The sequence below is a fragment of the Bufo bufo genome, chromosome 10 (assembly GCF_905171765.1).
Source record: "Bufo bufo chromosome 10, aBufBuf1.1, whole genome shotgun sequence".
Classification (NCBI taxonomy): domain Eukaryota; kingdom Metazoa; phylum Chordata; class Amphibia; order Anura; family Bufonidae; genus Bufo; species Bufo bufo.
In genome coordinates this window covers 5,982,107-5,998,762 of record NC_053398.1, presented here as the reverse complement: position 1 = coordinate 5,998,762, position 16,656 = coordinate 5,982,107, and the positions used below count along the sequence as shown (strand labels likewise).

The 16,656-nt window shown below is 45.1% G+C and overlaps 1 protein-coding gene across 4 annotated transcripts in view; it reads left to right on the top strand.

Moving 5' to 3' along the window:
• TUB (TUB bipartite transcription factor) overlaps positions 1-16,656 on the top strand; it is a 64,621-nt gene that overhangs the window by 15,563 nt on the left and 32,402 nt on the right. The window contains exon 1 of one of the 4 annotated variants that reach the window (XM_040409641.1): positions 9,831-10,233. The exons of 2 other annotated variants lie outside the window; for them this stretch is intronic. In XM_040409641.1, the coding sequence (XP_040265575.1) occupies positions 10,196-10,233 (38 nt within the window). In that variant the 5' untranslated portion in view covers positions 9,831-10,195. Of the gene's footprint in view, positions 1-9,830; positions 10,234-10,303; positions 10,365-16,656 lie in introns of those variants that run through there. One more of the 4 variants, XM_040409642.1, reaches the window with a different exon arrangement.

The following is a 16,656-nucleotide window of genomic DNA, read 5'->3' as shown; positions in this document are numbered from 1 at the left end:
TACAGCCACCACTAGAGGGAGCTCACTACATACAGAATATACAGCCACCACTAGAGGAATCTGACTACATACAGATTATACAGCCACCACTAGAGGGAGCTCACTACATACAGATTATACAGCCACCACTAGAGGGAGATAACTACATACAGATTATACAGCCACCACTAGAGGGTGCTCAATACATACAGATTATACAGCCACCACTAGAGGGAGCTCACTACGTACAGATCATACAGACACCACTAGAGGGAGCTCACTACATACAGATTATACAGCCACCACTAGGGGGAGCTCACTACATACAGATTATACAGCCACCACTAGAGGGAGCTCACTACGTACATATCATACAGACACCACTAGAGGGAGCTCACTACATATAGGTTATACGGCCACCACTAGAGGGCGCTCACTACATACAGAATATACAGCCACCACTAGGAGGAGGTAACTACTTACAGATTATACAGTCACTACTAGAGGGAGCTCACTACATACAGATTATACAGCCACCACTAGAGGGAGCTCACTACATACAGATTATACATCCACCACTAGTGGGAGCTCATTACATACAGATTATACAGCCACCACTAGAGGGAGCTCACTACATACAGATTATACAGTCACCACTAGAGGGAGCTCACTACATACAGATTATACAGCCACCACTAGAGGGAGCTCACAACATACAGATTATACAGTCACCACTAGAGGAAGCTCACTACATACAGATTATACAGCCACCATTAGAGGGAGCTCACTACATACAGATTATACAGCCACCACTAGAGGGAGCTCACTACATACAGATTATACAGCCACCACTAGAGGGAGCTCACTACATACAGATTATACAGCCACCACTAGAGGGAGCTCACTACATACAGAATATACAGCCACCACTAGAGGAATCTGACTACATACAGATTATACAGCCACCACTAGAGGGAGCTCACTACATACAGATTATACAGCCACCACTAGAGGGAGATAACTACATACAGATTATACAGCCACCACTAGAGGGTGCTCAATACATACAGATTATACAGCCACCACTAGAGGGAGCTCACTACGTACAGATCATACAGACACCACTAGAGGGAGCTCACTACATACAGATTATACAGCCACCACTAGGGGGAGCTCACTACATACAGATTATACAGCCACCACTAGAGGGAGCTCACTACGTACATATCATACAGACACCACTAGAGGGAGCTCACTACATATAGGTTATACGGCCACCACTAGAGGGAGCTCACTACATACAGAATATACAGCCACCACTAGGAGGAGGTAACTACTTACAGATTATACAGTCACTACTAGAGGGAGCTCACTACATACAGATTATACAGCCACCACTAGAGGGAGCTCACTACATACAGATTATACATCCACCACTAGTGGGAGCTCATTACATACAGATTATACAGCCACCACTAGAGGGAGCTCACTACATACAGATTATACAGTCACCACTAGAGGGAGCTCACTACATACAGATTATACAGCCACCACTAGAGGGAGCTCACTACATACAGATTATACAGCCACCACTAGAGGGAGCTCACTACATACAGATTATACAGCCACCACTAGAGGGAGCTCACTACATACAGATTATACAGTCACCACTAGAGGGAGCTCACTGTATACAGATTATACAGCCACCACTAGAGGGAGCTCACTACATACAGATTATACAGCCACCACTAGGGGGGCTCACTACATACAGATTATACAGCCACCACTAGAGGGAGCTCACTACATACAGATTATAAGAGGCACCACTAGAGGGAGCTCACTACATACAGGTTATACAGCCACCACTAGAGGGAATCTCGCTACATACAGATTATACAGTCACAACTAGAGGGAGCTCACTACATACAGATTATACAGTCACCACTAGAGGGAGCTCACTACATACAGATTATACAGCCACCACTAGAGGGAGCTCACTATATACAGATTATACAGATTCTTTTGAACTGAGTAATACATCTTTCTTCACTGAGCTGCTATTGTGCACAGTACCACTTCTCCTGTCCTGTATATATATACACTGCACAGTACCACTTCTCCTGTCCTGTATATATATACACTGCACAGTACCACTTCTCCTGTCCTGTATACTGGGTGTAATCCTCAGTATCTGCTCTTATTCTGTATATATACACCGCACAGTACCACTTCTCCTGTCCTGTATACTGGGTGTAATCCTCAGTATTTGAACAGTACCACTTTTCTTGGTTTGCCTGTTGGGGGTCATTCTACTTTTTGGCATGGATATAGTTAATGAGTTGTTCTGTTTATTACTTTGTATCTTTCTTTTCGTTAGCGGTGAGCACGATGTAATAGTCGTCAGATCTTGATGTTCCCTTCACTGAATGCTCTGCTGTCCGTTAATTATCGTATTCGCCATTGTTCCTGCTGCGTCTTTCTCTTTTTCTGTGCTCAGAAAAATTAGAGCGAGTTCATTAAAGGGAATGTGTGAGTTTTATGCCTCTGTTTCTGAGGGTATAATAACGTAGTGACAGACGCCCAGATTGCAGCACGGGGTCACTTATATTTCCACTGCTGAGCGGCAGGAGCCGGACCCCGGTGCCGGAGCCCTGGCTGGTGAGTGACAGCTCCCCTCCCCCCTTCCCCCCCTTCTCCCTCTGGTAATTGGCAGCTTCTTTCCTATACTGTGCACAGGGAGAAAGCTCCGGTCGGCAGTGGAGGCGAGGAGGCCGGGGGATGAGAAGACAGCAGCTCCTGAATTTTGAAGATGCCTCGGTGCCTGCACAGTTTTAGGGCTCATGCACACAAATGTATTTTTCTTCTGTTTCCATTCCGTTTTCTTTTACAGGTTCGTATACGGAACCATTAATTTCAATGTGGCTTGAAAGAAAAACGTAAATGACTCAGTGTACATTCTGTGTCCGCAAGTCCGTTCTGCAAAAAAAAAAATAGAACATGTCCTTTTCTCGTCTGTTTTGCAGACAAGGACAGGCATTGTTACAATGGATTCGCAAAAAAAAACGCATGCAACACGGAAGTCACACGGATGTCACCACAATATACATACAGTCGTGTGAATGAGCCCTTACAGTGCTTAATGAAAACTACTGCACAATAAAAAGTCAGTGACCCAGCTGTGGAGTCGGAGAGTCACCAGTTTATGCTGCTCTCAGACAGATATCGCTCCCGACATCTACTGAAGCTCCATTTTCTACATCAGCTCCATCACCTGACAATAGAACGTGCCTCTATCATCTACATCGGCTCCATCACCTGACAATAGAACGTGCCTCTATCATCTACATCGGCTCCATCACCTGACAATAGAACGGGCCTCTATCATCTACATCGGCTCCATCACCTGACAATAGAACATGCCTCTATCATCTATATCAGCTCCATCACCTGACAATAGAACGTGCCTCTATCATCTATATCAGCTCCATCACCTGACAATAGAATGTGCCTCTATCAGCTCCATCACCTGACAATAGAACGTGCCTCTATCATCTACATCAGCTCCTTCACCTGACAATAGAACGCGCCTCTATCATCTACATCAGATCCATAACCTGACAATAGAACAGGCCTCTATCATCTACATCAGCTCCATCACCTGACAATAGAACGTGCCTCTATCATCTACATCAGCTCCATCACCTGACAATAGAACGTGCCTCTATCATCTACATCAGCTCCATCACCTGACAATAGAACGCGCCTCTATCATCTACATCAGATCCATCACCTGACAATAGAATGTGCCTCAATCATCTACATTGGCTCCATCACCTGACAATAGAACGTGCCTCTATCATCTACATCGGCTCCATCAGCTGACAATAGAACGTGCCTCTATCATCTACATCGGCTCCATCACCTGACAATAGAACGGGCCTCTATCATCTACATCGGCTCCATCACCTGACAATAGAACATGCCTCTATCATCTATATCAGCTCCATCACCTGACAATAGAACGTGCCTCTATCATCTATATCAGCTCCATCACCTGACAATAGAATGTGCCTCTATCAGCTCCATCACCTGACAATAGAACGTGCCTCTATCATCTACATCGGCTCCATCACCTGACAATAGAACGGGTCTCTATCATCTACATCGGCTCCATCACCTGACAATAGAACATGCCTCTATCATCTATATTAGCTCCATCACCTGACAATAGAACGTGCCTCTATCATCTATATCAGCTCCATCACCTGACAATAGAACGTGCCTCTATCATCTATATCAGCTCCTTCACCTGACAATAGAACGCGCCTCTATCATCTACATCAGATCCATCACCTGACAATAGAACAGGCCTCTATCATCTACATCAGCTCCATCACCTGACAATAGAACGTGCCTCTATCATCTACATCAGCTCCATCACCTGACAATAGAACGTGCCTCTATCATCTACATCAGCTCCATCACCTGACAATAGAACGCGCCTCTATCATCTACATCAGATCCATCACCTGACAATAAAACGTGCCTCTATCATCTACATCGGCTCCATCACCTGACAATAGAATGTGCCTCTATCATCTACATCAGCTCCATCACCTGACAATAGAACGTGCCTCTATCATCTACATCGGCTCCATCACCTGACAATAGAATGTGCCTCAATCATCTACATCGGCTCCATCACTTGACCATAGAACGTGCCTCTATCATCTACATCGGCTCCATCACCTGACAATAGAATGTGCCTCTATCATCTACATCAGCTCCATCACCTGACAATAGAATGTGCCTCAATCATCTACATTGGCTCCATCACCTGACAATAGAACGTGCCTATATCATCTACATCGGCTCCATCACCTGACAATAGAACGTGCCTCTATCATGTACTTCTGGTTTATCACCTTACTGTAGAAGGAGCGGCTGTCATCTGCATCCAGCTCCATTGTCCAAACCTGTGTCAGGAATTCCCGGCCCCGGGGGCCATAGGTCGTCAGCGGGTATGTCTCACCTATCTATTGTGATGATGGTGATGATGGTGCTATAGGCAGTAATGTCGCACCGGTCAGTCATTCCTCTGTATTACAGATATTGGCCCCCACCCCGGATAGCGGCTTTACAGAGAAGACATACATATGAGAAGATGGGAGCCGATAAAAGCGACCGCAGGAAATGAATCCAGACGCTCCGCAGAGCGCTATCCGTGAACAAATATCACTGCGATCGGGGACGGGGAGGGGGGTCTGCATTTTTATGAATTTGCGACTGTCAGACGAAGGATTGATATCAATAGTAAAGTGTCTGCTTCATTCTGCCGGATTGTGGCCGGCGGACGGTAAAAAATGTTATGTGCCAGTAAGAAATAAAGGGTTAAAGGGGGATTCCGGTTGTGAGCCGTTATCCCCTATCTGACTATTAGATCAGTGAGGGTCGTACTGCAAGAACCCCCCCCCCTGCTCATGACGACCCCCAAATGAACAGAGCAGCAGGTCGGGCATGAACGAGGGGGCTCGAGGGCTGCGGGGTTCTCATGATTGGTGGGGTCTCAGCAGTCGGACCCTCACAGAGTCCTTCTTTACTGAGAAGTTCTGGAGATTTCGAATGGTCCTGATTCATCTTAATCGGCGTCTGCCTCCCGAGGAGCCATGTCATTTATGGCGTAAATAAGGAAGTTACTCCATGTGCATTCCAATTACGGATGTCCGTATTTCCGCTCCGCAACAAAATAGAACATGTCCTATTATTGTCCGCATTACGGACAAGGATAGGACTGTTCTATTAGGGGACGGCTGTTCCGTTTCGCAAAATATGGAATGCACACGGATGTCATCCATATTTTTTGCAGACCTGTTTTTTGCGCACTGCAAAATAAATACGGTTGTGTGCAAGAGGCCTAAAAAAGTTGTAATTGCATTGAAAGGTTGTAGACTGCAGGGTGAAGAGGGGTTAGCACGCGCGGTAAGGGCTGACGATGGCAGAAGGGTGTGTCCTCAGATTTGGGCGGACGGCTCCAATCTGTCGCTGGAAAAAAACAGGAAGAATCGCATTGGGATCTCCCCGCAGATGAAGCAGACGGCGAATGGCAGGACAAGGGCTCACTGGCTGCAGTAATCCAGTGTGCAGGGAGCATTAGGGGTAGAAGGAGAGGAGAGCGCCCCCGACTGGTGAAGTGCAATAACTGTATAGTCCTCTACCAAGTGCAGTACTATAATTATCTGGTGCAGTGCACTGAAGCATTATAACTGTACAGTGCTCTCTCTGGTGTAATGCACTGAAGCATTATAATATACAGTGCTCTCTCTGGTGCAGTGCACTGAAGCATTATAACTGTACAGTGCTCTCTCTGGTGCAGTGCACTGAAGCATCATAATATTACAGTGCTCTCTCTGGTGCAGTGCACTGAAGCATTATAACTGTTCAGTGCTCTCTCTGGTGCAGTGCACTGAAGCATTATAACTGTACAGTGCTCTCTCTGGTGCAGTGCACTGAAGCATCATAATATTACAGTGCTCTCTCTGGTGCAGTGCACTGGTGCATTATAACTGTACAGTGCTCTCTCTGGTGCAGTGCACTGGTGCATCATAATATTACAGTGCTCTCTCTGGTGCAGTGCACTGAAGCATTATAACTGTTCAGTGCTCTCTCTGGTGCAGTGCACTGAAGCATTATAACTGTACAGTGCTCTCTCTGGTGCAGTGCACTGAAGCATCATAATATTACAGTGCTCTCTCTGGTGCAGTGCACTGAAGCATTATAACTGTTCAGTGCTCTCTCTGGTGCAGTGCACTGAAGCATTATAACTGTTCAGTGCTCTCTCTGGTGCAGTGCACTGGTGCATTATAGCTGTACAGTGCTCTCTCTGGTGCAGTGCACTGAAGCATTATAACTGTACAGTGCTCTCTCTGGTGCAGTGCACTGAAGCATCATAATATTACAGTGCTCTCTCTGGTGCAGTGCACTGGTGCATTATAACTGTACAGTGCTCTCTCTGGTGCAGTGCACTGAAGCATTATAACTGTACAGTGCTCTCTCTGGTGCAGTGCACTGAAGTAGTGAATGAGAGCCGAGCCGCGCTCCGGACAGCGGAGACACGGAGCAGTAACACGACTGATAACGCTCCGTGCCGCTCTGTGACCTTTTTGCTACAAAATCAGGGTGACGACTTTATCTCACTGTGATTGATTATCAATCTTGTGACTGCTCCGTGTCTCTGCTGTCCGCAGCGCGGATCGGCTGTCTGTCATGCAGCGGATTAGCCGCACGGCATCCGCTCGTGTGAAAGAGCCCTAACAGCACCGCGGCGGAGTTCCCCTCTGAGTATCTACTGGTATAATGCGGCACCGGACATCTCCTCCTCTTCTCCACATCCACACCAGAGGATTCAATACCCAGAGCTTCGGAGAGAAGAGCGCAAGGACCTCGACAGTACAAGTGAAAGTGCAGACAAAGGCGCTAAAACTTATGCAATTATTAAATGCATTCTAGTGTGAATAGTATGTGAGGGGCGGACCTGTGTGACCGCTGCCCTGCCCCCATCTCATACACAGCGGGGCAGATGGTCCAGGACGGGGGCGACCACCACGGAGGGGCTCAGCCGTCACTGCTTGGGTTCCAGGGCAATCAATCTACAAAGTATCTATATCTTTTATATCTCATATCTATCTATCTATTATATCTATCTATTTATCCCATATCTATCATCTATATCTATCTATCTATTATCTATCTATTATCTATCTATCTATCTATCTATTATCTATCTATCATCTATATCTATCTATCTATCTATCTATCTATCTATTATCTATCTATCTATCTATCTATCTATCTCTCTATTATCTATCTATTATCTATCTATCTATCTATTATCTATCTATCTATCTATCTATCTATCTATCTATCTATCTATTATCTATCTATTATCTATCTATTATCTATCTATCTATCTATCTATCTATCTATCTATCTATCTATCTATTATCTATCTATTATCTATCTATCTATCTATCTATCTATTATCTATCTATTATCTATCTATCTATCTATCTATCTATCTATCTATCTATCTATCATCTATATCTATCTATCTATCTATCTATCTATTATCTATCTATCTATCTATTATCTATCTATCTATCTATCTATCTATCTATCTATCTCATATCTATCTATCTATCTATCTATCTATCTCTCTATTATCTATCTATTATCTATCTATCTATCTATCTATTATCTATCTATCTATCTATTATCTATCTATCTATCTATCTATCTATCTATCTATCTATCTATTATCTATCTATTATCTATCTATCTATCTATCTATCTATCTATCTATCTATCTATTATCTATCTATTATCTATCTATCTATCTATCTATCTATCTATTATCTATCTATTATCTATCTATCTATCTATCTATCATCTATATCTATCTATCTATCTATCTATCTATCTATCTATCTATCTATCTATCTATCTATCTATTATCTATCTATCTATCTATTATCTATCTATCTATCTATCTATCTCATATCTATCTATCTATCTATCTATCTCTCTATTATCTATCTATTATCTATCTATCTATCTATCTATCTATTATCTATCTATCTATCTATTATCTATCTATCTATCTATCTATCTATCTATCTATCTATCTATCTCATATCTATCTATCTATCTATCTATCTCTCTATTATCTATCTATTATCTATCTATCTATCTATCTATCTATCTATCTATTATCTATCTATTATCTATCTATCTATCTATTATCTATCTAATATCTATCTATCTATTATCTATCTATCTATCTATCTATCTATCTATCTATCTATCTATTATCTATCTATTATCTATCTATCTATCTATTATCTATCTATCTATCTATCTATCTATCTATCTCCTATCTATCTATCTATCTATCTATCTATCTATCTATCTATCTATCTATCTATCTCCTATCTATCTATCATCTATATCTATCTATCTTGTAGTGTAATAACCTTATAACGGCTCCCTGGGAGCGGGGGCTTCTATTGGGGGTGGGTGGCTCCTTTGGGGGGAAATCTTCAGCTGAGGGGCGGCAGAGCGGCGTCCGGTGATGATGAGGATCAGAACACGAGTCTCCATGACAACCGGAGCCCGAGCTGTCTCTTCATTCATGGAGAGGAGGGCTTGTTACCCGCACGATGCACCGCGTCTCACCCCGACTCCTCGCTGCAGCCTGGCACCCGCACACTGCCGCAGAGCCGGAGTCTGTGCTGTTGCAAAAGTATTCACCCCCCTCCATATATCTCACATTGAACAGTTCTGGATCGGTGCAATGTTAATTAAGGGGTGGTCCGGAATCAGAAAAACATGGCTGCCTTCTCCAGCGCCACCCCTGTCCATAGGCTGTGTCTGGTACTGCATCTGAGCTGTGATACCGCACACAACCTGTTTCTGGAAAAGGCATAGGGGTAAATAACCTTTGCTCCGCAATCTGCGTCAGAAAACTTGCGTATATCAGTCAGTAAATGACCCCGCACGCTTCCTCTGATGGAGCAGGAGAATGTCCGCTGTCCTCAGGATGGAGTGGAGAGGTCACTGGGTTCTGTGTCACAGGGAAGGTGCGGGTGAATACTTTTGCTGTATTTTGTGGCAGCCCCAGCATCGTGCACTGGGGTCCACTGGTTGTGCTGGGCCCCCCTCTGCTTGCTCAGCTCTGCTCCATCTCAGGTTTTGCAGCGGGCTGGTGACTGGCAGATGACATCACTGGGGGTTGTGTCTGCTGCTGATGTGGAGCTGCTGCTCTGTGGAGCCGCTCAGTAAAGGAAGACACTGAATGCTGCTGCTGCTGCTGTACAGGTGGAGGGGACTGAGCATCATGTTGCAGCAGGACAAAGCGGAGACGCTTCGAGGGGGCCGCAGCGGCGACAAGAGGCGACTTTAGTGCCAACATTTCCGCAGCGGTGCACAATGCATTAGTCTCTGCTGAGGGATCTCTCCTGGTTTTATTGCTGGAGACAGGATGAGGGTGCTGTTGGGATAGACCTTGCTGTGCTGCACTGTGCTCTGCTCCTCCTGCACTGCTGCTCACCTTCCTCCACAAGCAGAGGATGCTGCTGGCTACATGGCAGAGGTCTGCATGGGGTCTGAACAGGTCGCCTCGTCTTATGCTGGAGGTTCGGGCCCTTGACTGTGAGGAGCAATGACTTCTAAGTACCAGTCTGACTGGATTCCTTACAGGTACCTGTCCTCCTCCTCGTCACCTCCCAGCACTCGGGGGGGGGCTGTCAATCATCTCCATCACCAGATGTACATGACCGGACTGACCGGCAGCACATGGCGGCTACAATGTATCTCTGTAGAGTAATCATGTTTATTATATTATTATTATTTGTATCATTATGATGTCATTATTGTTATTATTATGTTATTTTATTATTATTATTATTGTTGTTGTTTATGATCTTATAGTTTGAGGTTAGGCTACTTTCAGTGCTGACTACAGCTAACCGCCGGTTTGGCTATTTCCGGAACTCCCATAGAGGTGAATGGAGTGCACTTGCGTGGTGCATCCTCGTTCACTTTGGGTTCCCGTTCTAGTTATAGGTGCCGGTCTCAGAGGTGGTCCTAGAGATATGCCACCAATTTGTGTGATGGACCAACCCCTTTAGGGTTTCAGTTAGTTTTACAGTTGTGAATAGTCAGGTTAGCATGACGGCTAGTGTTAAGGCTTGGGTTAGTTATAGGATTGTGGTTGATGTTACGTTTCTGGTTAGTGTTAGGGTTCTGGTTAATAGGGTTAGGTTTAGCATTGGGGTTAATGTTAGGGTTCTGGTTGGTGTTAGGGTCCTGGTTAGTGTTTGGGTTCTGGTTAGTGTTAGGGTTCTAGTTAGCATTAGGGTCCTGGTTAGTGTTAGGTTTAGGGTTCAGGTTAATAGGGCTAGATTTAGCATTGGAGTTAGTGTTAGGGTTCTAGTTAGTAGGGTTACGGTTAGTATTCAGGTTAGTGTTAGGGTTTATTGTTCATTTTAAGTATATTTTTATTGTTGTAGTCAGTGTTTAGTAGGGTTAACATTGGGGTTGGTGACCAGGTTGGGGTTATATTAACCCATGGATGCAATGAAAGTTGGTAACTTCCAAATCCTATGACTGTCCCAGAAGATAAGTTGCGTAGACACTGGAACAAAGTGAATCGTCTCCCAGTGACATCCTCTATAGCAGGGTGTAGAGTCTGCAACCTGGTGTCACGGACGTTCCCACGACAGGTGGCAGGAGATCGGTGAGACTGGCAACACGTGGTTTGATTTGACATGTTTTCCTTGTGGATCACTGGGCGTCTGTGTTGTTTCTGGTAATGGCCAGACCCCTCGCCTCCAGGTGTTGCTAATGTGGTCATTTTACCTTCCTTATTTATTGTTCCTTCTCCCACAATGCTGTGCGGTCTATAGCTTCTGTGCCTGTGGATTGTTTGTGGTTGGATCTCAGCTGAGTTCCTGGTGCTTCCATAGCCCTTTTGAAGTTAAGTCTTTCCTTTCCCTTTTTGTATGTTGTTTGGGTTCTGTGTGTTGCATTTCCCTATTGTTTGCATTAGGCCTGAAGGAGACTCCTGTTCGTCCTTCCTTTTGGAGGAACAGGTAGTCTCGTCCCTGCCATTAGTACCAGGGTCCTATAGGGCTAGATAGGACTCTAGGTATTCCTGCGTATGAACTCACCTACCTCTGGGGTCTGTTCATACTGGTAGTCAGTCAGGATATTGGGTTAGGGTTTTACTAGGAGGTGTCCATCTTCCTTCCCTAGTTCTCAGGCCTGGTTCCCTGTTCCCTCCCATACCCAAGCGGACACCCAGGTCCACACGTGGCCGATGATACTGTTATATGTGGCCTCCAGTCTTTAGGCTTCCTGTCACTTCTGTTTACAAGTCCTGTGTACTATTATGGATAGATATAGAGAATGAGGGGAGCAGGAGACCCCCCACTCTTCTTGTATGAGGGAGTCCCTGCAGTGATGCCCCATCTCTAATGAGAATAGTTTTTGCAGTCCCTGGGACTTTTACAATGTTGCCCTTGAACCTAAAGCGTTTGTGCATGCCCCAGTATGGAGCATGCAGGTTCATGCTGCGTATAAGTCTATCCCACCCCAAGCTTTCTCATTTCCACATGCTTCAACTTTCAATTTACCTTAAATGGTTGATAATGTTCTAAAGTGGGTGCCGGGCCTCCTTGAGGATCCAGGTGCAAGGACCTTTGAGATGTAAGAGAGAAGGCCACGTGAGTGCAGTCAAGGCTGTAGAGATGTGAAGCTGTGGACTACCAGGACCCACCTTCTCAGGACATGAATGGGGGTCCCAGCCCTCATGGTTGTGTGAAGGGTTAGCCTCTCTGGTGTCATGGCCATTCAGTGACTCTGGATGGAGATGAGGGCTCCAGTGCACCTCACATGGGGTTCAGATCTGGACTCACCGATGGACAATGGTGTCCTACCTTCAGAGCTGAGGTCGGGGAGGTGTCACTCCGCGGTTGTCGGTGCAGCTTCATATACATTCGCTTCTTGGAAAGGTTTCCAAGGTGATCCACATGTCTCTATATATATTCTGTAGGTGCCGAGGCCTCCGATACCTCGCAGGAATTATTCCCATTAACTCTTTCATGTGCTGTTTTCTGGGGGTGCAAGGAGTAATAGAGTGGGTTAAAAATGACACATTTTCTGCGCAATCAGTAACTGTGGTAATTAAAGGGCACAGGTCCCCATTAATTATTTAAGGAGTGACGTACTGCCCCCGGCTGTGAGCGAGCGACGGCTAACGCGTTCCTGCCGATAAGAATCACTTTGCTGGAAAGGACTCGAGTCTTTATTAAATTCTATAACTGGATTGAAAATGATATTTGGTAGAAAAGTCATAATTCTGCCAAAATGTTACCTCTTCATTTCCGCTGACCAAGAGTATGTGACGGTGAGAATGGAGGGATGAAAGATAAGTAATTAATGGCGAATTGTGCTCCAAAACTGTAGACTGTGCAAAAGACAATGCACGGAACTACTTCTGTATGCAGGATATAACTCTCATCATGTAATATACTCAGGGGCGTAGCTATAGCGGGGCAGAGGTAGCAGTCGTTACCGGGCCCAAAGACCCTTGTGCCACATAAGAAGACACCGGCTGGAGGGAAGGGGTTAGGTTAAGAATTGGGGGGGGGGGCACCAGGGCCCACGAGCCTTCAGCTACACCCCTGACTATACTATATGCAGGATATAACTCTCATCGTGTACTATACTATATGCAGGATATAACTCTCATCGTGTACTATACTATATGCAGGATATAACTCCCATCGTGTACTATACTATATGCAGGATATAACTCCCATCATGTACTATACTATATGCAGGATATAACTCCCATCGTGTACTATACTATATGCAGGATATAACTCCCATCATGTACTATACTATATGCAGGATATAACTCCCATCGTGTACTATACTATATGCAGGATATAACTCCCATCATGTACTATACTATATGCAGGATATAACTCCCATCGTGTACTATACTATATGCAGGATATAACTCCCATCATGTACTATACTATATGCAGGATATAACTCCCATCATGTACTATACTATATGCAGGATATAACTCCCATCATGTACTATACTATATGCAGGATATAACTCCCATCATACTATCGTTCTGCGCGCTCACCTGTGTCCCGCTAAATGGAGGCACGGACCATAAACTCGGATCAGGCAAGATTAGAGTCCAAAAAAAGAAAAGAAAAAGTCCAGCCTCCAATAAAAAGCGTTGTATTCTTTATCAGGACAGCGTTATAGTCTACGCGTTTCGGATACCAGAATGCGACCCTTACTCATGACATAAGCCACGTAATACTAAAAATCTTATATAGCCAACCCCACCCATCAACTGAAGTATCAGGAAACACGGATCCGATATTCGTTATAGCCAAACGAGAAATGTCTCGGCGCCGACTTCACATTTTGCTCATATACATAGAGGCGATATTTCCTCCTTGTAGTTCAGGGAGTCGAGCGAGTCACGGCCCCGAGGAGGAAGCTGCTCAGCCGGGAGTCTTTATCCATGTTCCGGCCGGGCAGCGGTACTTATTCTGCGATACATTTAATGTGATGTTACTTGTTTTTTGGTTTCCTTTCTCTTTTTTTGTCTTTTTGCCATGTTTTATGTATGTCTCCTCCTGGCAGGTGCCATCAATTGATGGGGGTGATTGGCTAAATACGTTTTTAAGTATCACATGGCTTATGTCACGAGTAAGGATCATATTTTGACTTTTCAAGAATAAAGAATGCAACACGTTTTATTGGAGGCTGGATTTTTTTGTAACTTTTTTATGGACAGAACTACTTCTGTATGCAGAATATAACTCCCATCATGTAATATACTATATGCACAATATACCTTTCATCATATACTATTATTATGTATATACGTACACTGCACAGTACCACTTCTCCTGTCCTGTATACTGGGTGTAATCCTCAGTATCTGCTCTTATTCTGTATATGGACCCTGCACAGTACTATTTCCAATTTTCCATTTGACCGATTTGCTATTCTGGAGTCTGGGATTTACTGTGTACATACATTACTTATCCTGCACTGATCCTGAGTTACATCCTGTATTATACTCCAGAGCTGCACTCACTATTCTGCTGGTGCAGTCACTGTGTACATACATTACTTATCCTGCACTGATCCTGAGTTACATCCTGTATTATACTGCAGAGCTGCACTCACTATTCTGCTGGTGCAGTCACTGTGTACATACATTACTTATCCTGTACTGATCCTGAGTTACATCCTGTATTATCCTCCAGAGCTGCACTCACTATTCTGCTGGTGCAGTCACTGTGTACATACATTACTTATCCTGCACTGATCCTGAGTTACATCCTGTATTATACTCCAGAGCTGCACTCACTATTCTGCTGGTGCAGTCACTGTGTACATACATTACTTATCCTGTACTGATCCTGAGTTACATCCTGTATTATACTCCAGAGCTGCACTCACTATTCTGCTGGTGCAGTCACTGTGTACATACATTACTTATCCTGTACTGATCCTGAGTTAGATCCTGTATTATTCTCCAGAGCTGCACTCACTATTCTGCTGGTGCAATCACTGTGTACATACATTACTTATCCTGTACTGATCCTGAGTTACATCCTGTATTATACTGCAGAGCTGCACTCACTATTCTGCTGGTGCAGTCACTGTGTACATACATTACTTATCCTGTACTGATCCTGAGTTACATCCTGTATTATACTCCAGAGCTGCACTCACTATTCTGCTGGTGCAGTCACTGTGTACATACATTACTTATCCTGTACTGATCCTGAGTTAGATCCTGTATTATTCTCCAGAGCTGCACTCACTATTCTGCTGGTGGAGTCACTGTGTACATACATTACTTATCCTGTACTGATCCTGAGTTACATCCTGTATTATACTCCAGAGCTGCACTCACTATTCTGCTGGTGCAGTCACTGTGTACATACATTACTTATCCTGTACTGATCCTGAGTTACATCCTGTATTATACTCCAGAGCTGCACTCACTATTCTGCTGGTGAAGCTTCCCAGCATTCCCTGTCTTCCAGAATCTTGCTCGGGTCACATTCCGGGGGTCAGGACAGGTGCGATCCTGCTATAGACACATCTGGCAGGTCTGGTTGCCGGCGCTGCTGACGTGTTGTGTGGGAATCAGGCGTCTTTTATTCTGTTTTTCACAATAGAAGTTTCTCCATATAGGAAAGTCGTGAGCGGCTCCTGCAGCGCTCATTACCCGCACTGTGTGCTGCACTGCACTGCGCTCCATCTGTGTCTTATATCCTCCCCTTCTAAAATAGCATCACAAATGGATCGGCGCCTACAAATAGTAAACACACAAGGGGTGGCAAATACAGACCTCCGCAGTGTGACCGCTCTTACAGTAGAGACCTCCGCAGTGTGACCGCTCTTACAGTACAGACCTCCGCAGTGTGACCGCTCTTACAGTACAGACCTCCGCAGTGTGACCGCTCTTACAGTACAGACCTCCACCATGTGGCCGCTCTTACGGTACAGACCTCGGCAGTGTGACCGCTCTTACAGTACAGACCTCGGCAGTGTGACCGCTCTTACAGTACAGACCTCCGCAGTGTGACCGCTCTTACAGTACAGACCTCCGCAGTGTGACCGCTCTTACAGTACAGACCTCCGCAGTGTGACCGCTCTTACAGTACAGACCTCTGCAGTGTGAGCGCTCTTACAGTACAGACCTCCGCAGTGTGACCACTCTTACAATAGAGACCTCCGCAGTGTGAGCGCTCTTACGGTACATACCTCCGCAGTGTGAGCGCTCTTACAGTACAGACCTCCGCAGTGTGACCGCTCTTACAGTACAGACCTCCGCAGTGTGAGCGCTCTTACAGTACAGACCTCCGCAGTGTGAGCGCTCTTACAGTACAGACCTCCGCAGTGTGACCGCTCTTACAGTACAGACCTCCGCAGTGTGAGCGCTCTTACAGTACAGACCTCCGCAGTGTGAGCGCTCTTACAGTACAGACCTCCGCAGTGTGACCGCTCTTACAGTCGAGACCTCGGCAGTGTGACCGCTCTTACAGTCGAGACCTCGGCAGTGT